This window comes from Poecile atricapillus, chromosome 13 (genome assembly GCF_030490865.1).
Source record: "Poecile atricapillus isolate bPoeAtr1 chromosome 13, bPoeAtr1.hap1, whole genome shotgun sequence".
Taxonomy (NCBI): domain Eukaryota; kingdom Metazoa; phylum Chordata; class Aves; order Passeriformes; family Paridae; genus Poecile; species Poecile atricapillus.
In genome coordinates, this window is record NC_081261.1 from 5512656 (window position 1) to 5536161 (window position 23506).

Below are 23506 nucleotides of genomic sequence, written 5' to 3' on the forward strand. Positions count from 1 at the left end.
TGAATCAAATGAGAAGCTGCACTTGACAGACTTCATGATACAGGAGGGGAGGAATTCCCATCATAGAAAAGCTCAACACTCCCCAAAATGCAAGGGCACGTGGCTCTTCAACAGCCTCCATCTTTCTTGCAAGTTGTCTTTTTGTTGCATTCAAAAGATTCCATGAATTGCACCCATGAAACCCACATGGATTTGCCAGAAAATAATCCCATCACCTGAGATTTCTGCTGCAGGCTTGGCATTCCCACTGAGCAGTGCCATTTGCTGCTCCATGTCTGCAGTGTTTTCAGCCCTGGGGAGGTGGGTGGGAAAAGGCAGTGAATCTGAGAAGCCTGGCACAAAATATCCACACAAACCAAAACTCCTTTGGCTCTGGAATCATCAGTGCTGAGGGCAGAAAGGCAAACAAGGGAATGTGGGCCTGGTTGCTAGATAGATCATTTATTAAAGTGAAATTCAGAATTTTATCTTTTTCAGACAGTACAGAGTTAAGTCTCATACACAGTGGAAGCAGGACATTTCCTACACCTCAGAGAAATGAGTTCTACAGTTTTTGCTATAAGTTACTAAGTTGCTTTAACAATACACAGCTATATTACACAGTTAAAAATACAAGGTGTCCAAAACATTTGGCATAAGATCAGCACAACACATGGAGGCCAGAAACAGAAGAGGGAACACAGTTTTCTCTCCCAGTAAGCCTGCCAAAAGACTCCAAACCATTCTGCAAGTTACCTGCTACCCACCTCTCCTGCAGCAGACTCTGTGGAGCAGAGGTTTGGGTAGGACAGGAGTAAACCCAGCCCTGGTGAGGCTCAGGTAAGCCAGAGGCTCCTGGAGCCTGCTGATGCACAGGATGGCCTGCAGAGCTGCTTGCAAGGGAAGTTCAGGTTTAAGGCAGGAGCCTCCCCCTCTCCCCACATTTTGTTCAAGCATTAATTCATCCCAAACAGATGTGTTCACAAGCAAGTCAAAAACACGAGACCAGGGATAGCTGTGAAAAGTGCAAGGAGTATCTTACATCCTAATAGCTCATTTGCACTTTGAAAGTGGAAAATGAGAACTCCCTAACTTGATAAGCTAGAGATGGTTAAAGGGCATCAGTGACACGAGAAGTGAGGCATCAATAACATTCCTTTACCTTTGGGACTCTCCAGTCCTTACTCTGGGCAGCACAAGGACCCCTTTTAGAAGGGAGGCCACCTTGTTTTACCCACGTTTCTAAACTGTAGAGACAAAGTGACTCTAGTGCTCCAGGGAAGTCCAGCGATCTGCGAACCTAAACAAACAGTCCCTCAGCAGACCCCTCCTCTCCCCTCCAACTGCAGTTCCTGCTGAAGATCTCCCATTGGTATTTACATTTGGCTCAACCAAAAGATGTAAAGTGCACAGCTCGCCCTCCTCCCCCTCTCATAAAACATCCATCACAAGAGCTGAGGCAGAACAAATCTCCCTCCACACTGCTGCTGCTGCAGAAGCGCGTTTTGTTCAGTCTCCCTGTGGGCCATGTCCTGTTCATCCTCCCTGTGCCATCATGACCCGCATGAAAACTCCCATTTACTGTAGATTATTTTGGCTCTTGTGTTCAAAGCCTCTCTGAACCCAGCCTGCACTTTAGACTCACTTGAAATTCCAGGCTTGACATGTTCTGGTCAATTTTTACACCCCGGGGTATCTAGTGGTTTACAGCCACATTTCTAAGGAAAACTGGGACACCAGAATAGTGGAGAGAAGTGGTACAAAGCTCTGCTTTTCTCAGGCTGAGCATCTAAAGTGCCTGGCAAAAGAAATGTTGTTTCTTAATGCGATAGTTTACTTCAGGTTGATATACAATAATCTTTCAGATTATAAAATTTTGAAAACTGCATTCTAACAGAGCCTCCTTGGATGTGTTTGCACTTTTCAGCCATCAGGTTGCTACTGACTCGAGTCTTTGCATGCTTCCAACTCCCCTGAGTTGAGCTCAAGCCAATAACTACCAGCAATGATTTCTTCTTCTTCCCTTGAAGTGAGCAGAGGGTCAGCATACAGGATGAAATTAAACCCAGAAGAGATGTTTCTGCATTATTTGGATTGCATACTAATGGCTTTGGATCTATTCAGAACTCTAATTAAGTTAATGGAACTCTGCAATGAGAATTGAGCTAGGCTATGGAATTGCATTAGGCTATATAATGGCTGGAGACCTTCAGAGACAATTCCTCTGCCCCATGGTGAATGTCACCTATGCAGGCTTGTAAGAAATAAGCTTCCACTATTATAAATAGAAGATGACATCTGGTCATCCTCCATGCCCCCAAGGCTTGTGCTCCATGGTTCAAAGCTAGACAGAATTTAAGGCCCATCTGTGAAAAGCAAAATGCAAAATGCAAAAAAAATATCATACCAGCCAAAGCGATTTGGGTCTTACACCTTTCCAACAAGTCCCTTCTGAAAGTGCTGAGAAAATGTCCCACCTCATGGCTTCACAAGTGTGAGGTTCAAACACATTTACTTTGACATTTAAAATAAAAAGTTGGAAAGTCTTTTTTTTTGTTTTTTTTTACTTGGCATGCAGCATAAGGAATCGAACACACAGCACGGTATCGTACACAACGACAATTGCATTGTTGCGTTTTCTGGTTATTAGACACTAAATGCTTTTCAAGAATCACAGGCACCCTGAACATGGATATTGCTACTGAATTGACGTGTGGTTTCAGTTCATAGCACGGGAGCCAGCAAGTGGCTGACCCTCCCATCAAGACCATCAGCTTTCTGTTGCTCAAGGTGTTTTGCTCTAGCTAAGTTGAGAACAAGGTAATAAGGCATTTGCAAGGGGTTTATAAGGCCATGGGGTCTGACAGCCAAAGATTCTTCTGTTTCTTTGGTGTCTTGCCTCCAAGCTTTCCACCTTATAAACAACTGCTAATGGCTGGTAAACATCTCTTCATCATCACACTTCACTAAGAATTTTTTTTTTCAAAAAAGTATAATTGCTTTAGAAGTGAAACCAACAAGGATCACATTTAACATCAATTGACTATTTCAGGAAAAAAAGAAAAGAAAAGTTTCCTGGATACCACCTCGGCGCAAAAGCATTCCAGTGAATACACCTGAACAGATGGAACCTGCCACCGTATTTCCTTGAAAAGAATCATTTTGCTGCTGGCTACTAAAACACCCCAACAGATTTATTTACTCTTAAAAATTAAACAAAATAAAATACAACCACAAAAAAAGTAAATCCCAAACAAACTACATTTTTACAGTTTTGGTCTAGAATCACAGAATCACAGAATCAATTAGGTTGGAAAAGACCTCTGAGATCATCGAGTCCAACCTATGACCAAACACCACTGTGTCAATTAGACCATGGCACCAAGTGCCAGTCTTTCCTTAAAACACCTCCAGGGACAGTGACTCCACCACCTCCCTGGGCAGCCCATTCCCTTATTTAATCACCCTTTCTGTGAAGAAATTCCTCCAAATGTCCAACCTAAACCTTCCTGGTGCAGCTTGAGGCAATTTCCCTTTGTCCTGTTGCTGGTTGCCTGGGAGAAGAGGCCAACCCCCACCTGGCTCCACCCTCCTGTCAGGGAGTTGCAGAGAATAAGAAGGTGCGCCCTGAACCTCCTCTTCTCCAGGCTGAGCAACCCCAGCTCCCTCAGCCGTTCCTCACAGGACTTGTGCTCCAGATCCTTCACCAGCTTTATTTCCCTTCTCTGGACCTGCTCCAGCACCTCAATGTCCTTCCTGAATTGAGGGGACCAGAACTGAACACCGCACTTGCGGTGTTGCCTCACCAGTGCCCAGTACGGGGGAAAAATCACTATGAGGCATAACCCTCTCAACTCAGAAACTCATTTTCCCTTGGTAACATCCTCTGATTACATGAGCACGTGGAAGGTTAATATGCAGTCAGAGAATGTACCCGTCTAACCATCTGCCCTGAATGAGAAAAGCCAGATCACGTTGACTGATGTGGGAACTACTCCACCCTTTCAATAAGGAAAGGACCAGCACAAATAGGAAATTTTTAAACATTCATGAAATACCGACACAAGACATTCTCTCCTCATTCCTTGAACCTCTCTCTTGTATGATGTTCTAAAAATCCATACGGAATTGAACAAGGAAATGCTGAAACAATCACACTCCCCAGATGTCACAAATGGGACATGTACCATAACAGAGTATTTCTGCCTACAACACAGGACTTAAGACATGTTGAAGTTTGTTGAACATGTTTTTTGGAGTATTAGCAAACAATTCAGAGTGATGTGAACAACTTGCTTTAAACTGTGACTTCAATTTTAAAGAGACCCTGGGAGAGTTTCAACAAGAGCTTCACTAAGTGAACCCTTCATGCCTTACAAAACACAATGCAGTACTAAGCTGAGACCATGACCAGTGTGTTTAGCTCTTAAACAAAGCTTCATCCAGTTCTGAAATAATAAAACCTGCCATTTACAAAATGCTAGCCGAAGTTTTCTACTGTTCATTTCGTTGCTTAAGGCTTGTTAAGAATATCCTCTCTATGTGGAGTCTTGGCATCTTGTACCAGAATGGAGACACTGGTCAGGACAGCAAAGAAACAGAGCGGTGCTTTTAATCATGAGATCCCCTGAAGAGAATTTGAGGTCACTGGAGAACAGTCAGTCACAACCAACACTTTTAAAAGCTCCTTTTGCCAAAATAATCACTGTATTATCTGTAAGGACACCTCGGCTTTAAATAAAATCAGGGTGATCTCCTCCTACAGTGCCCTGTTAGGGAGCACCAGTGTGCCACCCTCACTCACACAGCTCTCATGAAAGCACATGTAATGTCTGTGAAACATTTGTGAAAGGTAAATGCTTTGATGCTTCTAACACATTGCAAAGGGAGATGAAATGTAATCATGAAATGCTCCAGTCAGATCACTGCCCTGGTTATGGTGACTCACCCATAAATCTGCTTTATACGAAACAGAGCCCCTGAATATACACAGCAGTTTTGTGACACCTGCTAAAGCTTCAGTATAAAATGCACATCACTTGTGACCGATACTGACCTGACACAGAAATTAAGAGACTGATGTCTCAAGCCATTGTTTTACCTACCATCACTGAAATATGCATAAATCAATTAAATAAGCACTTCTACCAACATGATCAGACACAGCAAATAGGTTGTGTTTGCCTTAATACCACATTCAGAGAAATGCAGAAATTTTTAAATGCCTACAGAAAATTTAATTAGTGAGTTCTTAAACGAAATTAGAAAACAGACTGCAGAGAGTTGGTTGGCATCTGTGTCGGATGGGGTCGAGAGGAAAAAATGGCAAAAAAACCCCCATCAATTTCAGACTGGTCAAGTGTGTTCACTGGAGTAGATCTGGTGAGCTGGAGCATTTGTAGAAGTTTGGGTCTTGAAGCACTGACTCAAGGCAAGACAGAGCATGTGTAGGTGAGCAGCAAGCTTCAGACAAACTTCTGACCCATGCACCTTGATAATGAATTTTATCTCTGCTGCTCTTCCAGTCCTGTACCAAGACAAACTGCATGGTGGTTTGTGATGCAGCCTGAATTCAGTGAAAAAAAATCCATCTGGCATTTGAATTGCACTGAGATGTAGATTTCCAGAAATGGTTTAAAACACCAAGTTGACAAACTCCACAGTTCTACAGGTTTATTTGGTTTCCCCATTATCCTCATTTCTTTATTCCAATATGACTTTGAAATGAGGGGAAGAAGTCTTCGGAAACATGCTGGGGACATGTTTTCAAATACTCCTCATAAGAATGTCTATATTTTTTTTCTGTCATCCAGACACTGCATTTAAAAAAAAATTTACAATATACTTTAACAGTTTTTATAAACCTAAAATGCACAATACCACATGTTCCTTCAAGGTGTCTCTTATTCCAAGGCTTGTTAATCTTCAGTCGAGTTGCTTGCTGCCTTCTGATTTCTGGTCCAGCCTGCTCTTATTGTTCTTCACCATGTAGATGAAATATGCAAGTGTCTCCTTCTCATTCACTGGAATATTCCTGAAATGACGACTGACAGTCTAGAAGGACAACAGGTAAAGAGACAGAAATGCTGGAATTAAGAACTAGAAATAATCAGAACAGGGTTTCTCTTCACTTTCCAAAAACGATTTTATGGCCACTGAGCACATTATCCTTTGAGTGAAACATGCACCAATTCCAACTGTCAGTCCTCATTTACCTCCCTCTCTCTTTGCAGCTGGAATGTGTGTATGAACATAGCATAGCCTTGCTATGTCAGCAGGATTTGCAGCCAACCTACAAGAGGAATTTGGAAGCCAGAACGTCCTCCTGCCAAAGCAGCACAGCTTCTCCTCAGCGACATTTTTGTGCTGAGATTATCTGGAGAGCGAGTTTTCCCTGCACCTCTGTGTTTTAAAGGAGTGTCAGAAACACTGCAGCACTTTGCTGTGTGAATCAGGAGTAGCAAAGTTTTATCCAGAACAATTTCCTCTGGACTCTTAAGTCTTCACTGAAAGGAACATCAGGGAATTTGCAATGGGAGACTTAGGGTTTAGTTAGGGCTACCCCTCTCTGACAGTAGCATAAGCCCTGAAACATTAGCTGCTTTTTCCTCAGAAAGTGAATGCAGAAAACATGCTGGAGCTGGACAAGATCTACGTCTCACACAGAAGAAACTCTTTTTTTGGTACCAAACACAGATCTAGAATGGGATTTTGAAGCAGCTTGAGCAGTCAGTCACTCCAAGGAGATTTATGGAAGCTTGAGTTTTCCTTATGGTGGGGTAGCATGAGGAGTGTAAAACCCTCAGGCAGCAGTGATTAAAGCATGGGAGCTGGATGAGGATCTGCCATAGAGTCAAAGCTGCTTCACCTGGTTCACAGGAAATCTGGGAAGTGTGTGACAGCTCTAAGTTAGGCTCCCTTTATTTTCCGCCTGCACAGTAATTGATCTTTTCTTTCCTCTTGGAAAGAAAATTACTCATGGTAAATTCCTTTAACAGGCAGTCCTTCATGGCAGGAGGCAGCTGACAGATATGAACTGGTTGGTTAAAATATGACAAATCAGGACTGCTAATGAGGAACCACCCCACCCTACTTCATTCAACTTATTCCTACATGCCCTACACTGTACATTCTCTATAATCTGTATATTCACTCCCTGGTTGACTTTGAAAGAAAGACAGTGTCTTGCTGACTTTTTTGGTCTGTCAGGATTTTTTGTTCTTTGAAGCAAAAGTAAAAGCAAACCAGACAGTTTTAGGCAGACAGTTGTGAAAGCCACAACTTTTATCAACCTCAGTACTAATCAGCAACTACTACAGATTTTTCAAGTCTAGAGGAGATTTTCCCCATAGCATGACTTCAGATCAAGTCAGGAAAGAGCAAAGCAGAAGCACAGCAAGTACAACTTGCCCAACTACCAGAGACACAGAGAGTTCTTTCTGAACAAGTAGCCCATATGGTGAGAAAGCAGCAGAGGCCCTTAAGAAAAAAGCCTTTTATAATACAGGATCATCAGGACTAAGGAGGGAAATAAAGAACCTGAATCCATGGACAGTGATGTTGCCTTTAATAACAAGCAATTCCAATGAGTTTGAGTGCTTGTGAGGAAAGAAAAACTAACAGGAGCACTTAGGGAGATGATTAGTGGGTTAAGTCTGAGTTTCAGCTGAGTAGCCATCCCCAGGAAACACCCAAAACTGGGTCCTGTTTCTGCTCCCTAAAGGGCACCAACTGGGACTATGAAAAGAGTGGGAAAGGAAGCATTGACAAGCAAGTTACTAAAACAGGCTTTCAACAGCCAGTGTCTGTGCCTTCCAAGCCTGTCCCAGGTGAAAGCAAGCAGGCAGCTTTCCTGCTGAAACCTCTCAGAGGGCACTCAGTCCATACCAGTGAGTCACACAGGTGTGAGGGCCCACAAAATGTGCCCCTGAACAGAGGAGATAAAAAGTTTTCTTGTAACAGAGATAACACCACCGCTGTCATCACTTACTTCTGCAAGCTGAGCCTTGTTGAGTCCAGGCCTAGTCTGCAACTTATAATGTCTCTTGTAACGTCGCAGGGTGTTCACTTGGAGCTGGAACAAGTCAACCTGGAAGTGATAAAAGGAAGAGGGCATGAGCACTACCTTTAGCTTCTGTGAGTAGTTATTTTATCTAAAAATATCTAAAAATAACTACTTCTTCCTCAACAGGACTTCTCCTTGCTTGCATTCAGAACCACACTGGCTTGTCTTACTGACAAAGCTAAGTATATTTTGTATTTGTTAATGCTAAAGGACCAAAATAGCCTCAGGGAAATAGAAATTTTTGTTCTGGTTCACATGCTGTCAACAGAATTGCTGGCCAATTTCTGCTCTCAATTACACCTCTGCAACCTCCAAGCAAAGGGGAACCTTTTGTTCCCACAAGGTTTGAAAAGCTCACACATGAAATAACAATTTAGCAGGCACTGAACAAACGGCTTGTGACATAAAACAGAGTACAAAGATGAAATGAAATTCAAATACTTAAATAGGAAGTGCACAGTTTAAAAGCAAAGGGGGTGGTGGCGAGGTTACAGCAGGGAAGATGAAGATCATGTGGGAAATGCCAAGTTTCAAAGACAAAAGGAATCTCTGCTGAAAACTGAGAGGGAAATGACATGAAAACTGACACGGTGCAGAGTTCCCTGTTCAGCTGGGTGACGTGCATCCAGCAGGTTTCAGTCACCAAATACTCTGTGTGCTCTACAGCACCAACATTTTTAGATGCCAACTGGGTCTTCAGCAATCACCCTGGCAACTACTGCAAAGCTTGAACAGGAAAGTTTTGATGGAGAACCTTGTAGAATGGAAACATGAACAGTGATAACAAAAGGTCAGGTTATCTTAAAAAAAAACCCAAAAAACAACATACCAAAAACTTGCTACTCTTTCAACACCTCCACATAGGAGGTGTGTGCACCAGCTTTGCACCAGCTTTGCACCAAGACACAGCTTTGCAGGCAAAATGACTCTTTTTTTTTTTTTTTTTTTTTTTTTTTTTCCCCTTTCAGAAATAAAAGGCTTTTTGCCAATAGGGTTGGCATTTCCAGCAGAGGGCTCTGCTGACGTGGCCACGCTCTGCTTCTCTGAACATCACCTCTGCACAACTTTTGCCGTGTCAACAGTACCAGAAACATCACTGATGCAAGTGCAACACGCAGTGGCATAGAGAAGGGATTATTCTAGAGTTCTCTATCACAGAAAACTTCCCCCAGGCCTATATCCTGAAAATAAAAATGTGTCACAAACTATTTAAAGGTAGTTTTAAATAGTGCTAAGAAACATCATATATGCAAATAACGCGAGCAGCTCAATATTCCTGGGTATCAAACACCCAGTCCAAGAGAGTGACCTATTGAATTCTGCAGTGTATTTGCAAAATGACACATGCTAAGTAACAAAGAAATACGTCAGGGCATCAGCCACCACCAAAAATAACTAATTTTTAGACTTAAAAAAAATTAGTATCAAATACAATTTTAACTGTATATAAATGAAGCTGTGCAGCTACCTTATCACACCTCTTTTTATAGAAAACTTTACATGGGCAAAGAATCCATACAGGAATGAAGAAAATTAGGACACCACACATTAAAAAAAATTCTTCCTGGAAAGTGAACGCAACTCCACAGCAGCTTCAATGGCCTTGCAAATTAAATATAAATATTTTCTGATATATGAGAACATCCAAGTGAAACTTCAACATGCTAAGAACTGGTAAAGCAGCCCACGAACCTCCGGAACATCCGTGTCGTGCTCAGGAGAATCACCTCCATCATCGCTTGTCTTCCTCTTCCTTTTGTTCCGAACACTTTGAATGAAGTTCTTGTGAAAATCACAAATATATAGATGTCTCACCTGAGAACCAGAAGTGGCGAAAAAGCAGTCAAAAAAGATACTGTGAAACAGCATCCAACAGCAGCCACTTAGACACCTGTGTCAGCTGCATCCCTCAAGACTGGTGTGACTGACTGACATCATGGAATTTCTAATCTTAAATCCCAGCCCTGATATCACACTCTTTATTCAGAGATAACTTACCTTACAAAGACTAAAGGCAAAGAAAACAAAGAACTCAAGTTCCAGCTGAACTTGAACCTTTGCAGATAATATATTTCTTTTTTATGGCTGCAAACATATGTCAGGAAAAAAACGGATGATTGTCTGAAGGAAGTGCATTTATTTCAGGACTTACTAGAAGGTAACTACAAAAATGAATTATTCTATTCCACTCTTCTGAACTCTCTGGCTTGAATAGTACAGAAGATTATTAAGGCAAGTGCTTTAAAACCTTGACCAAATAAAACTTGGGCTGATCACCTCAATTAAAACAAACAAACCAAATGCAGAATAGCCTCCTTCCTATTGCTTGTTCAGCCATGGAACCTCCCTTTTAAGAAATATTATCTTACTAGAGTTAGCAAAATAAAGGACTTCACATGATCAAAATTATTTGGTATCCATAAGGCAAAATATCTGCAGATAACACAAGCACCCTACATCCAAAATCACTCCATGCCGCCTGCTTTACACTTTCCCTTTGTTCTGACTGCAATAGTCTGACTTCCCCTTTTTGTTTCTAAAGCCTGGCATCTGTCAACAAAGACTCATTTCTAAAATGCAAGAAATTACTACGCCACTAGACAAATCTGCTGAGAACTACAACTGGGAGAAATACTCTATTTTTTAAGAATATGTTTCAAACTGAGTCACTTTTCCCGTGACACGATGCATTTTGGCTGTGTAGAAGGGACCCAACCAACCGGGGGAGCTGCCAAACAGACTGACTCAAAACTTCACCTTTTTTTTTTTTTTTTTTTTTTTTGCTTTTGCTTTGTTTTCAGTGGTTTTGATCTTTAAAGATCAGGCAAGAAAAGCGTGCAGACCTGAATTCCGTTAACCAAGTCACTTCCGAGAAATTGAGAAATTCCTTCTGTGATCTGCTCAGCTCTGTCTATTTCTCTGCTGGGCAAATAACCCGTTTCTATCTCGAGCTGACAGCTGTCACTTAATGTCATTAGGCAGCAAACCGGTTTGTTCTGTGTGCGAATAAGCCCTGCTGAAGAGGCAGCACATCTCACTGCCAGCTCGATTTTTAACCCGCTTCACTACAACACCAATTCTTACCAATTAAAGAAGTAACGTCAGTGCCGCCTGACTGAAGCAGCAACCACAGCGCTGTTTTCACCTGACAGCACCAGCCTTTCCAACCTGAAACCGCAATGGGAACAGCACTCCTGCCTCCGAAGCGCTGACAGCTCGCTCCTTTGCTTCCCTGCACAGCACCTGCCTCCCAAACACGGCGTTTAGCGCTTCAGCTACGTTATGCTTCAGCAGGCGGACAGTGCCACGGGGAAAAGCCGGCTCTGCGCCCGGGGAACAGCCGGGTCCACCCAGGCACGTCGTTCCCTTCCCGAGCGCTGTGAGGCTGAGGCTGGGCACAGGCGGTCCGGAGGCACCGTGTGTGCCGCACACAGCCCCGCAGCCCGCAGCCTCAGCCCGCAGGGCCAGCGCCAAGCCCCGCGGCCGCCCGGGAGCTCCACTCGCCGGGCGGATCCGCATCTCCCCGGAGGCACCGCAGTGCGGTGGCGGCTGGGGCCGGCCCGGCCGCCCCTCCGGGGGGCTCGGCGGCGCCCGGCAGCCCCGGCCGAGGCCTCACTCACACTTTTGTCGATGTCCAGCTTCAGCTTCTTCTGCGAGATGCTCTTCTGGATCCTCTTGCTGAAGGACGCGTTGCCGGCGGGGCGCACGCAGCGGTCCCCGTCGTCGATGAGGCAGCAGCTCTGGCCGTAAAAGGGGGCGGCGGGCGGCCCATCCCGGCTGTCCTCCTCGGTGCTGAACCCATTCATCGCCCACCTGCCCGCCCCTCACCCCGCGCGGGGAGCCGACAACCGGGGGACCAACCGGGGGACGAGCCGCCGTCACTACCGCGCCCTCGGGGGGACCCCGCCGCCGCCGCGGGGGCCCCCCACTAGGGCAGGGGAGGAGACCCCCCCTCCTCCGCCGCCGCTCAGCGCTGCCCGCGGGGTCGGGCCGGGCCGGGCCCCCCAAGCGCCGCCGCCCGCGGGGAGCCGGGACCGCGCAGCGCTCGCACACACAAAACCGCCTCCCCGGCCGCGGAAGTCCCGCCCCCCGACTCGCAGACGCGGCTCTGATTGGGCCGCGCGGCTGAAGGGGCGGGGCTCACGGCGCCGCTCCGAGCTCCCATTGGTCGGAAGAGCTGTCAGTCCGCCGCCGCCGCCCGGCCCCCGCAGCCGGAAGGTCGCCGTGAGGGGCGCGCGGAGGGAGCGGCGGCTCGGCCCCCCCGGAGCCTGAGGGGAGCCGGCCGCTCCCTGCGCTGCTCCGCAGGTGCCGGGCTGGCAGCGCCCGCAGGATGCCGGAGCCGTCCGGCCCCGCGGGCCTTCGGGCTTCCCCTGCTGCCGAGACGCGCACGGGACAGCCGCATGCAGCCGCGGCACCGCGGCTTCCTCCAGCCGCCCGCAGCTGCACCGGCACCGCTCCTGTGACGGACCCGAGCCCGTAACAGAGCCCGAGCTGCGGCTCGCACCCGGCCCTCGGACAAAACAAAACAGCCACAGATGCCTGTTCTTGGGTCGTCACTCGGGCTGGAGTTCCTGGCTGAAATGTAATTTTTTCTTTTTAATGTTATAAAAAATAGAGGATTTAGATTTCTTCCCCCAATTACAAGGCAGGGATAGTGAAAAGATGGGACCTGGAGAAGTGTTTCCTCAAAGCAGTGTAACTTTAAGCTTCGCAAATTTTATCTTCAGGGGAAAAAACTCAAAAAGAACCCTGAAAAAGCAAAAAAAAACCCCACTCCAACCCCAAAATCTCCCCAAAAATATAAAAGGGGAGAAAAAAAGGAGGCGGCAAGGGGGGGTGGCGGGCAGCAAATAATGAAATTCCTTCTGATCTGTGAAGAAAAGATGTAACTTCTGGAAATGGTGTGACTTCTATAATACCAGACAGCAAGTGCTGTTGTCAGAGGTTCCTGAGCAGCTATAAAAGGAAAAGGATGTCATCTTCCTGAAGAAAGGAGTTTCTTCTCAGAAAGAAGAAAGGTTCTATAGACTAAAATGACTTCAAAGCCTGAAATCCTGCATGTGGAACAATGTGCGCGAGCACTGGGTGAACTGTGCTGAATCACACGAAATGCCTTCCTAAGAAAGAGACTCCTTGAAGCCCTTAAAGGTCATCAGCTCAGGCTGCTCCACACAGCAACCAGTTCTGCATGCTCTGCACAGGACAACTGAGAAAACTCAAAATCTATATTTTCCAAGCACTCCTTACAATATCAAACAAGCCTCAGAATAAATCTAGAGAGCAGAGACTTAGTACTCATCATCAGCTCCGCCTCTTGTCTTGGCTTTTACTGCGGGTGCCCTCGGGCAATTAGTAATTTGTGTTTGTGCATGTGACCAGCAGAGAACCACAGTGCACCCTCCTGGGTACACGCTCCTTGGAGCCGGCCGTTCTCACGGGAAGCTGGTGGGAACTAATGACTTTACCCACAGACCAAACAAGCAGTTAGCAAAGAGCAAAGAGATTTTAAAGAGAGTAAAACACTACGGCTTATAAAAGCCCCAGGCCAAACTGATTGGAATCTGCCTGCCTGAAGTAATACCCTCCTGGCAAAGCCATACAGATATTCCCTTGTTTTGGGGAAAGGGAAAACACCAAGAGGCCGACAGAGATCTCAGAGCTGCTGATAACAAGCTTTCTGGCTTTATCTTAACATTAGCAATAAAAATCAAATGGCTGGCTGAGGAAGTCTTGCAGAAGGATTATCTTGACACTCAGGAAGCCAAAACCACAGACTGTAGGGACAGATGAAATAACAGCAAGCAAGGAGATAAAAGGGAATATAGCCCTAACAAGCAGAACTTCTTCCTGTCCCCTTGAGGAGGAGATTGTGCAGGTTCTCCCTGACTATATTTTGGGAAGAAACAGGCACCTTAAGTGTCAGAACAGGTTGGTACTGACCATCAGATTGTATTTCATCTTGCACTGCAACCTCTCATCCCTGCAGATAAAAAGGTTTTAAGGCCTTTTGCAATGCTCACTAGAAGGAAAAACCCAGGTTTTGTCACTGTCTGTTTGCTAACTCAATGCTAATTACCTCCTGCTCAGGCTAACAGGATGACACCTTTTTTCAGTCTTTCAAAATAAAAAAAAAAAAAAAAAAAGCATGGAGGTGTTTTTATAATTGGAGTTTATTTCAGCATATTTATCCTCATGGGAACCTCCAGATTTCACAGTCTGCTAGTCTGGAACAAGCTTGCTGCAAAATAAACTGCCTCATGGAGACATTCTTTATTAGGTATCTATCACTAACCTGATCCAATAATTCTTTGTGGGAGCTGCAATGAAGTGAGAAACAATGTTTCATACACCCATCAGTACCCAGGCAGTTTTAGTGCCTCTGAAGCAGTAATAGCCTGGCCATCCCAGTCAGCCTCTAATCAAATTAGGGGAGCCTGTGCAGGCCTGTAAATCTCACCTGGAGCAGCACTACCCTCTAAAGACAAGTCGGTGGTGTAGCTGTCATCTGGAACTTACTATTTTAATGGAGCCATTCAGGGGGCTCAGGACAGAAATACTTCTCTCTCAACGGTTTGAGATGTCCTGGGAAGAAGGTTTTTTTAAACTTTTCATCAGCAGAAATCAGACCATTTCCTTTTGCAGTACCATGGAGAGGCCAATGAAAACACTGCTCTGGCACCTTCCTCCAGACTCCCACTCTCCTCAGCACTTTTCTAGGGTGGCACATATTGAACCTGCTAAAATGCTTAAACTGTCACAGCTTTTGGCACATACTTACCCTGGGCAACATTCCCGTGGCCAAGAATCACAGCACAGTTTTCCCTGGGGATCATGTCTTGCTGGTCCCCCCAGAAACACTCCTTTTCCCACACACAGATTTTCACACATTTCATTGTCTCCGTCCCATCCATTTTTTCCCCCACTGTTTTTCACCCAATGGAGCAGAGTAAAAAGGAATATTGAGAAGGCCACTGAAGAAATGAAGTGGTGACAGCAGGAAGCAGAGGGTCCTAGTGGGAACATGAGCAATGCTGATACACTTCTGTTGGCTTGGGCTGAGCCTGTGCTCCCCACCAGGAGATCAGAACACAAACAAGGCCGTGAGCTGTTAAAGCCCTCCCATGTGATCCAAGGGGTGGGATGGATCTCCCAGCAGTCACTCCCAAGGCAAACAGACAGAGAAAGAAGAGTCACAGCCGTCTTTTCTCTATTTCTGTGCTTCCCAGTGTGTTCTACCAAGGACAGTCTGTGCTGCCATTCCTCAGGGGTGTCCTACCTGGGTACAAATCATCCACTACAGCTGTGGTTCCTTCAGGACTGCACCACTGGACATGGAGTGACAGGAAACCTGTGGTGGGGAAACACCACACCAGGGCAGCTGAGCTTATTCTCACAAGGAGAAGAGAAATCGATCACTGGAGCAAAGCAGGTGGGGACAGTCATGTCTGCACACACAATTTTCAGAAAACACATTAAAAATTTATTTTAAATATATTATAAAAGGAAGTCCATTCAACTTTAAAAACACTAGGCATTCTATCAATGATTCCCAATTTATGAAAGCTACTACATTAAAGTGCTACAAGTCCTTTACCACCCCCAGATATTAGGCTGTTGGTCCTAATACGCACAAAATAAATACACACTGATTCAAGAGGCACCATCCAGTTTTACAGAGAAAATGCATGCAGTACAAGGTACAGACAAACTTAGACCTAATCACCGAGATCCTAGAGAATGCATTTTGAAACCAATTCCCTTCTCCACCCTAGAGGCTAAAGCTATTTGTTGCTGTTACCATAAGGGCTAAGGTTTCAGGCTGTTAGCTTGAGCAGTTTTTATCTTATTTTGTGGTTGAAGTTCACATTTGTTTGCTCACTACCTGGGATTAAGATTTTTCTCCTTGAGTTGAACTAGTATATTTAAAACCACATAGATCCAGTGGCTTTATATAAAACTCCCAAATCACTCACAACTGCTGGAATCATTGAAGCCTTTTGGGTCACACAGAAGCATCAAGAAAGCTCAAATGCAGTCAACTAAGGAGTGTACTTGGCTAGCAGAGTCAAAAACAGACACAGGCTTTTTATTAGGGTTTCCATGATCTGTCATAGCCTATTTCCATACAGACTCTCCAAGCTAAAGCATGACACTACAAAGTAAAAATCAGAGCAGGAGGTGAGCTTGTTTTGGTTAAACTTCAAATTTATAATGTGAATAAATCAATCTGACTTATTAATGAGGAATATGAAATGAATTGACAAGTCTGTGTTGAATGCTGATGGCAATTTCAGATCTCATTTCCCATTCTCCACCCACTGCATCTCTCTCCACTTGAATCAGGTGAGGATTTGCAGCTTGGTTTAAAACCTGGACTCAGCACTCATTAGGTCAGAAAATAAAGCACTTAAAGGTGAATCCTACACAAGCTGGGAAATTGCAGCACACAGACTTTTCCTTGCTTAAGATCAACTCAGGCCATGGCAGCCGAGGAGCAGGACTCAGTGCTCCTGACTCCCAAGGCAGCTCCCCTTTGCTGTGTATCTTGTGAAACCACCCAGTGAATGCAAGAACCCCAGCAGCTGTGGAAGTGGAATGCAAGGTACACATGCGTTACTTGGGCTGTTTCACACACGGCTTTACCAGGGCTCTTTTGACTGCAAGCGTGACAGGCTGACTGCCAGAGGCTGGCTGTTCTCCCCAATCAATTCAAGTCCCTGTCTGTATCCTGAAAGACAATTTAGAATAAAATCTTCTCCCTTTTCACCTGGCAGTTCTGTGATTGCCCAGTCTGACTTTTAGAAGATGTCTCCCCTGGGTGATGTGAGCCAGCAGAGCTGCTGTCACAGCCCTGCAGCAGCCCCAGAGCACTCTCCTGCAATGCTGGTGGTGCCTGTTTGACTCTCAGCTCACTGATATCAGTGCAGCAGGAAAAAGGAAAGTTTGCTGACTGGAACACTCCAGTAGTAAAGGAAAGCAAAGCCCTGTGCACAGACTGCTGTAAAACCAACCACGAGGCAAGTTAGTCTGAGAAATTGCTTTCTTGCTACTTCTGTGTTAGAGATTTTAATACACTCTGTATTTCCTGTGTGAAAAAGTTTCCCAGTGATGGAAGGCATAGAATTCTTCTGAAAGACACTTCTGCTACAGATTTCATATGTTTTTGGGACTATTTTTGATTTGCATACTTAAAAAATAAAATGCAGGATCCCACATGCCAGTGAAATCATGAGCCTTCACCATGAGGTGGAACATCCAGCAGCTAACCAAGGCATCTTCCAGTGCAGCTGCAGCTCTTACAGCACACCCAGAGGAAGCTGCCAACCTTTCCAAGTCTTCCTATTAGGAGTGACAAACCTCCCCAGAGTCATTAACAATATCGATTTAACAGAGGGAACCCAAGAGCTTCTGAATTACTGTCGTTCACACAAATTTTGCACTGAAAATCAGACATTTAAAAAAAAAACCCACACACAAACACTGCAGGAGTCAAGCTTTCTCTTATATCCTTACCCCCCAACCCCAACCCCTCTCTCTTGTCCAGCAAGGCACTAGGAAATGGTTCAAGTTTAAGCATTTGCTGTACATTTACATTTAAAAAGGCACATCTTTATTTTAATGATGCTGTATTCCCCTTTCAGGAAGGCTCACACGTTCTTCTATTGTGGTTTGAAAAAGAAAATTAATTTCCTAGGTATAAGAAAAGACACCTTGCACACATGAGAGCCCCAAACCTATTTACTGTCTGTAGGCCTTAGAGATTAGCACCAGTATAGATCAACAGCTTCAAGAGCAAATCAAAGTATTTTTATGCAACACAACACACACCCTGTTGTCTGGGATTCTGATACTTAAAAGCAGTAAAACTTATGCAGCCACAAAGAGAGGGGTGTTTCAATACTTTGGGGGGAAAAATATGAAAACATGTATTTGGCATTAGATAATCACCAGTATTTAATCTCCAGTCTTGACTTGCATGCAGATGTGAAGATCTGATTATGTATTCATGCTTTAGTGATTTTGCTTACAAATAACCAAAAGTAATTGGAATAATTAACTAGATTGCCCAGCAAAGGCTCAGTTAAAGATGCAGATGATCAAATACAGCTTACATTTCTTAATCAGTGGATGGTTGGCTATATGAAGTCTATGCATTGGTCAACAAAGCTTCTAGGGTACTGCAAAGTGTAACTGATGCAAATAATTAATAGCTCAAAGCCCAGTGAGTTAGTCAGAAGTGTACAGAATTTGGGAGGCTCTAACCACACTCAGATCCCAAACCTTCAGAAAAGAGATCAACCACACTGATATAGACCTGGTACAACCACTGACACTAAATCTCCAGGTTCTGTGTACTGGTAGTGGTTTGTCAAACAGGAATTGCCTCAACTATTGCCTAATCTGTTGGTGCAAGCTGCTAAGAGCTGACCTTTCTCTCCAAATTAAAATCACCAAGTGGTAAAAGACCTGTTCATTGCTGCAGGTCTCTATGAAGCAAGAATCCAGTGAGCCAAGCAAGGGCTCCCTTCACAAGGTGAGCCCAAGAACAAAGCAAGCCATGCAGTTTAGAAACAGAAGCTAATCCTCTCATTAGAAAACTTAAGACACACAAAGCTGCAACCTGCAAGCAGAACAACCTACAGTCCATTTATAGAATATGCTGATTATGTCCCAGTTATAAAAAACTATCACTCTTCATGGACAAACAGCTTCTTGTTCCACAGGCATTAAAACATTCATAAAGACATCTAGTCAGGCCATCTAGTGGCTCCACAGTCAGCACTACTCGGCTAATGAGAGCATTAATAACTTAAGGAAAGCAGCAGTCAGACACAAAGCACTGGAAGGTGACTCTGTCTCCCACAGAAACACAAAGGGATCCTCATGACAGACATATTGCAGTAACTGAGAACGTAAGATGTCAACTCTGCTTGATACTAGTGTCACTTCAATACTGCTGCAGAACTGTCACAAGGGAAGTCTAGGGCTATTTTTCCTTTCTTCACCTCCAAAATCTTAGACACGAACACTTGGGAAGCCTGGTCCCAGCTGCAATGCAGTGCCCATGTTTCCTGTTCTCCATGACTGCATGGACCAGCTAAGTTGGCAGAAAAGGTCAGACACAGCCTCAGCTGTGAGGATGAGAGGTGAAAACGATTCTGAGCCTCCTCCTCAATCCACCAGACTGGAGAGTTTGGGGGGCAGACAGCTGTGTCCTTGTTTGCTCCCAGCTTCCAGGCACAGCACTACATGGCCTCAAACACATCTGAAACATGGGACACAATCCTACAATTTGCAAAAAAAGGGCTTCTTGCTTCTAGAGCTCTGCAGAGGGAGCCATCCTGCTCGTTTTGGGAGGGAAGCACCTCCTTGCCTTCACATGAAAGACATCCCAGAGCAGAGCTTCCCTGCCCCTCTGAGGAGGGCAATGTACTGATCATGCTCATCAAGCATCCCACAGGGGTCCCATCCCCATCACCCCAGAGCTGGCTGCATGCTACCTACTCTTGCAACACCCGTGGGCAGCTAGACAATCCAAGGAGCTGGGCAATTCCTGACAAAGGAATCCTGTTTACTAATTTACACAGCATCTGTTCACTGCATCACCATTCACAGCTTTTACCAGAAAATGCCACTGCTCCCTTCAGTACAAGATTAAGTCACGAGTAAATGTGCTTTTGCAACAACTTCATTTTAAACCAGATTTTTTTTAAATACTTGCTTCAGATAAACTTGAACCCATGGTCCTCTATTCATTCTTTAATGTCAGTACATTCCAGCTCCTGGGATTAGACAATCCTGGTTCATTGTGTGGCAGATCCCACAGCCAAACCTGAAGGGGTAACACCTTGCACTGCTCACTCACTGCACAAGGGATAGGATACCAGGAAAATGGGTCCATCAGTCCCACATCTCTGCTAAAGCAAACAGATTTCCAGTCACAGTAAACTGAACAGTGCTGTGGGTGCTGGGAAATGAGAAGAGATTAACAGCACGTTTCCACAAGGCTAGAACAACCACTGACCACAGGACTCAAGAAACTAAAGACTGATGAACAAATGGATAAAGACCAATGGCTAATCTCAGCCCTGATTTAATTATCCTGAATTAATCTGCTCACACCAACTGTAAATTAACTTAGCCTTCAAACCTCTAAAGGAAGAATGGAAATTGTCTTCACGCAGTAGATTTAACTCTGAGAAATCCTGGAGATGTCTGTGCTAAAAAGGTTATAAGAAGCAAATTTGGAACCTGATATCCAAAGGCTTTTAGAATAAAGTCTTCACCTATAACAACTGCGATTATTTAAAAACCCTCTGCTAATCTTTCACCTTGAATATTCAACAGTGAGTGACAAACTGACTGCAAAGTGAATGGACCAGAAACCCAGATTCCTCATGGCTAATAACAACAGTTATATTCCCAACACTTGGCTGCACTTCCACTAGAGCTCATTCCTTCATCAGAGCTATGATTTGGAAAGTAATAATACTCAACCTATTTGAAATGTATTTGGTTCAGGGCAAAAAAAATACTCATTTCATATTACAAAAATGGGTTTTTGGTGTTTTGTTTTTTGTTTTTTTTTTTTTGATTGGAGGCTTAGATCTTGTCTTCAATATTTTACTTAAATGGAGTTTGGAAGATAAAGCACCTATGTGGGAATGCTTCAGTGCGTGGTATAGCAGCTACAAAAAGTCCTGCAGGGTCCTGGATAACAAAATCATTTAACACCAGATCCCAGTGGGAAATAAAACAAAAAAGGCAAAAAAAAAAAAACCCCAAAAAACAAAACAAAGCAAAAAAAACCCCCACCAAAACAAGCCATTTGAAACACATTCAGACTCCTCTAAAAACAGAGTTTCTGTTCAGTCTTAGCACAGAAGTGGCTCTGGCAAAGCCTTTAAAATTCCACCATCCCCAGAAGAGAAGGATGCAGCATCTTCACAATAAAGACTGGCCTGCTAGTTAACCTTCTCCTGAGATTCTCCCTTTTACCTTCATTAAGTGTTTAAAAAAAAGTATTAAAAAAATTTTTTTGTAACCCTCCCCAGTAAAAACTATAATTGTAAAATATATATATATTTTCTCTCAGTCTTTTAAAGATCAAGATTTCTGTTAAATTTTTCCAAGATGGTTGAGTTTGTGTGTTCAAATATCCACTGCTGTGTTGGAGATGAAGGATTGCAGCTATTCATAAAGATCTTTCGATCACTCTCACTGCAGTCCATACAGCTGCTGCTTACTGGGTGGTAGAGGGTCTTGTCCTGGAGGAGAGAAATTTGATGTGAGGTTGCTTAAGTGGACAACAAAAGTTGTTTTAAAACCAACAGAAAGAAGTCTTACAAACCAAGGCGAGCTATTATGCCACTTGGGTGTATCTGAAGTTGTTCCACACTTAACTGGTTGACAAGTGTCTGGGTTCATTCCACCCCCCTTCCAACAGAATGGAATGCAGCCCAATCCTCACACCTGCACTGGGACTGTCTAAAGCTTCCCAGGGGCTCTCCAGGCTGGAATCTTGCTGCATCCCTCCTGGGCACCTGCCAGCAGATCGCTAGGTCTAGGACAGGGCACATAGACAAGAATTTACTTACCTGTGGCCCACAAAAGCATTGCTTAGTAGGAGAATGAATAAATCCTTATCTGCTTTTGGCAGGACATTCCAGTGCTCAGAACAAACCAACTCTCAGAACACCTCTTTGCAAACACAAGGGCATTGCATCACCTCACTGTCAGCTGTGGGGACACTGCACAGAGAGTGTCCTCTGCTCAGCAGCCCTGGGGTCCTCACCCTTCTAACCAGTGGAACAGGGGAGTCACCTCTTTTTAATCAATGGTACAAGGACAATAAGCTGTCTGCAGATTCTCTTATTACAGCTACATGAAGAGAAGGAATAAACACGAGTGGTGACATTTTCAGGAAGCGTAAGCACCTCAGGCAATTTGACACCTTAGATGAGAATACACCCACACACACAGACTCACTTTTCGGTATCTCCAGAGCTGGTTCCCCTTCATTCCATGACAGTCATAGAGGGTCACAGGGCTGCTGTGGGAAATGGCATCAAAACAAAACTTCTTGGTATGCTGAGGATCCCCTGGACGGATGTCCTCTCTCCAGCTGAAGGTGAATACCTGTCAGGACAAACAGGACCCTCACAATGGCTGGTACTGGGCATAATACTTTCACTGGCAGAATGCTGTTCCTTGTGCCCACAGGGTGGGGATGGCTTCAAGGAAAGGACACTATCTTCTAGAGAAAAAACTCCTCCCGCCTCTGGGGACAGGGACTGCTGACCAGGGGACCCTGTACCAGCTGTCACACAGCATATGAAACAAGATTGTGCTGCTGCAGCCAGCCATGCTGGTCAGCCCGGGTACTAGAGCAGCCCTGGATGTCTCTGCAATGCAGACATACATCAAGGATTAAGTGAGCAGCTGACCAATTACAGCCCTTCCCAGCCAGCAGAAAAGCCAGAGAGCTCCAGCAGCTCGAGTTAACGCTGGCAGTGAACACCAGAGTCTGCACAGGCAGCCTGCAGTCACCTTGAGAAATTGTCCCACACTCCTGGGACAAGAGACCAGGAGCCACAGCTTCCCAGCCCGCCCACACAAGTACAGGAAGGGCAAACACTTGGGCGTTGCTTCCTTCTACTGACCCTGCAATGAACTCTCAGCACTCTCAGGTGAAATGAGGGAGGGATGAGGGAAGAGTTTTAACTCCAGTAACTGAGCACACCCTATGCCTGGCAATGCAGTGCCCTGAGGAAAGGTTCTGAAAGGGCAGCAGTGGCCCATGAGGTTCTGCAGGGCTGCCAGCCAGCACGCCTCCCTTTCAGTCCCTATCCTTAGCTAGGCTTTTCTGGAGGCTCCTTTGGAGTCAGCTGGAGGAACAGCTCTCCTCAGAGATCTCTCACGGGGCAGTCAGAAAGGCAAGTAATGATCAGGGTGCTGCTATTTGAAGCATTGTGGCCAAAAACTTTTGCACAAAGAAACTACTTTGTTCTTGGCTGTCTTTTAAATCCCTCTTGAGAGAGAAATTACCACAATCATTTAGGCTCAACGCTACTCAGAAGTTCAAACCGCATTCTCTTCCTAAACATAAGCCAAAACTAATTTTCAAGATCCTCCTGACACAACAGAGGCTTAGTTTTGGACTGTGTCTGAGTAAATTGGTTTTGTTTCTATTTTTCACGCATCAAATTGATATGCAACAACCCTCTGTCTCCCTACTACTGAAGCCATTCCCTGAAGAGTTATGCATGGCTCTGTAATAGAGGCATTGTTTTCTTGATCCTTTCTCAGCTCAGCTGCTACAGTTTAGACAAACTAATATTTTCCTCCCTTCTGTTACAATAAAGCTGTCGTTTCTGGCACCTCATATGTTGAGAGGGTGAATCTATAACCTGGCTGGTTTCATCTCTCCAGCATTGGTTGGGTGTTTATAATGCATTTGCC

The 23506-nt window shown here is 44.8% G+C and overlaps 2 protein-coding genes across 2 annotated transcripts in view; both read right to left on the reverse strand.

Moving 5' to 3' along the window:
• Positions 1-425: 425 nt before the first annotated feature.
• Positions 426-12124, reverse strand: SAP30L (SAP30 like). The gene is made up of 4 exons (XM_058848553.1): positions 11665-12124; positions 9737-9859; positions 7970-8068; positions 426-6033 (listed from the first exon to the last, which is right to left on the reverse strand). The coding sequence occupies exons 1-4, from the start codon at positions 11848-11850 to the stop codon at positions 5905-5907; spliced, it is 537 nt and encodes a 178-aa protein (XP_058704536.1). The 5' UTR covers positions 11851-12124; the 3' UTR covers positions 426-5904.
• An 8995-nt stretch (positions 12125-21119) lies between these two features.
• Positions 21120-23506, reverse strand: part of GALNT10 (polypeptide N-acetylgalactosaminyltransferase 10) — a 76013-nt gene continuing 73626 nt past the window's right edge. The window contains exons 11-12 of the mRNA XM_058848650.1: positions 22034-22183; positions 21120-21312 (exon numbers count right to left, since the gene is read on the reverse strand). Coding sequence (XP_058704633.1) covers positions 21145-21312; positions 22034-22183 — 318 coding nt within the window. The 3' untranslated portion in view covers positions 21120-21144. The remainder of the gene's footprint in view (positions 21313-22033; positions 22184-23506) is intronic.

Coding starts and splice junctions, on each gene's coding strand:
- SAP30L (XM_058848553.1), bottom strand. CDS start 11,850: ATGAATGGGTTCAGCACCGAGGAGGACAGCCGGGATGGGCCGCCCGCC. Junction 8,069..9,736: donor ACGACACGGATGTTCCGGAG/GTTCGTGGGCTG, acceptor TATCACTTCCAG/GTTGACTTGTTCCAGCTCCA. Junction 6,034..7,969: donor ACAAGGCTCAGCTTGCAGAA/GTAAGTGATGAC, acceptor TTGTCCTTCTAG/ACTGTCAGTCGTCATTTCAG.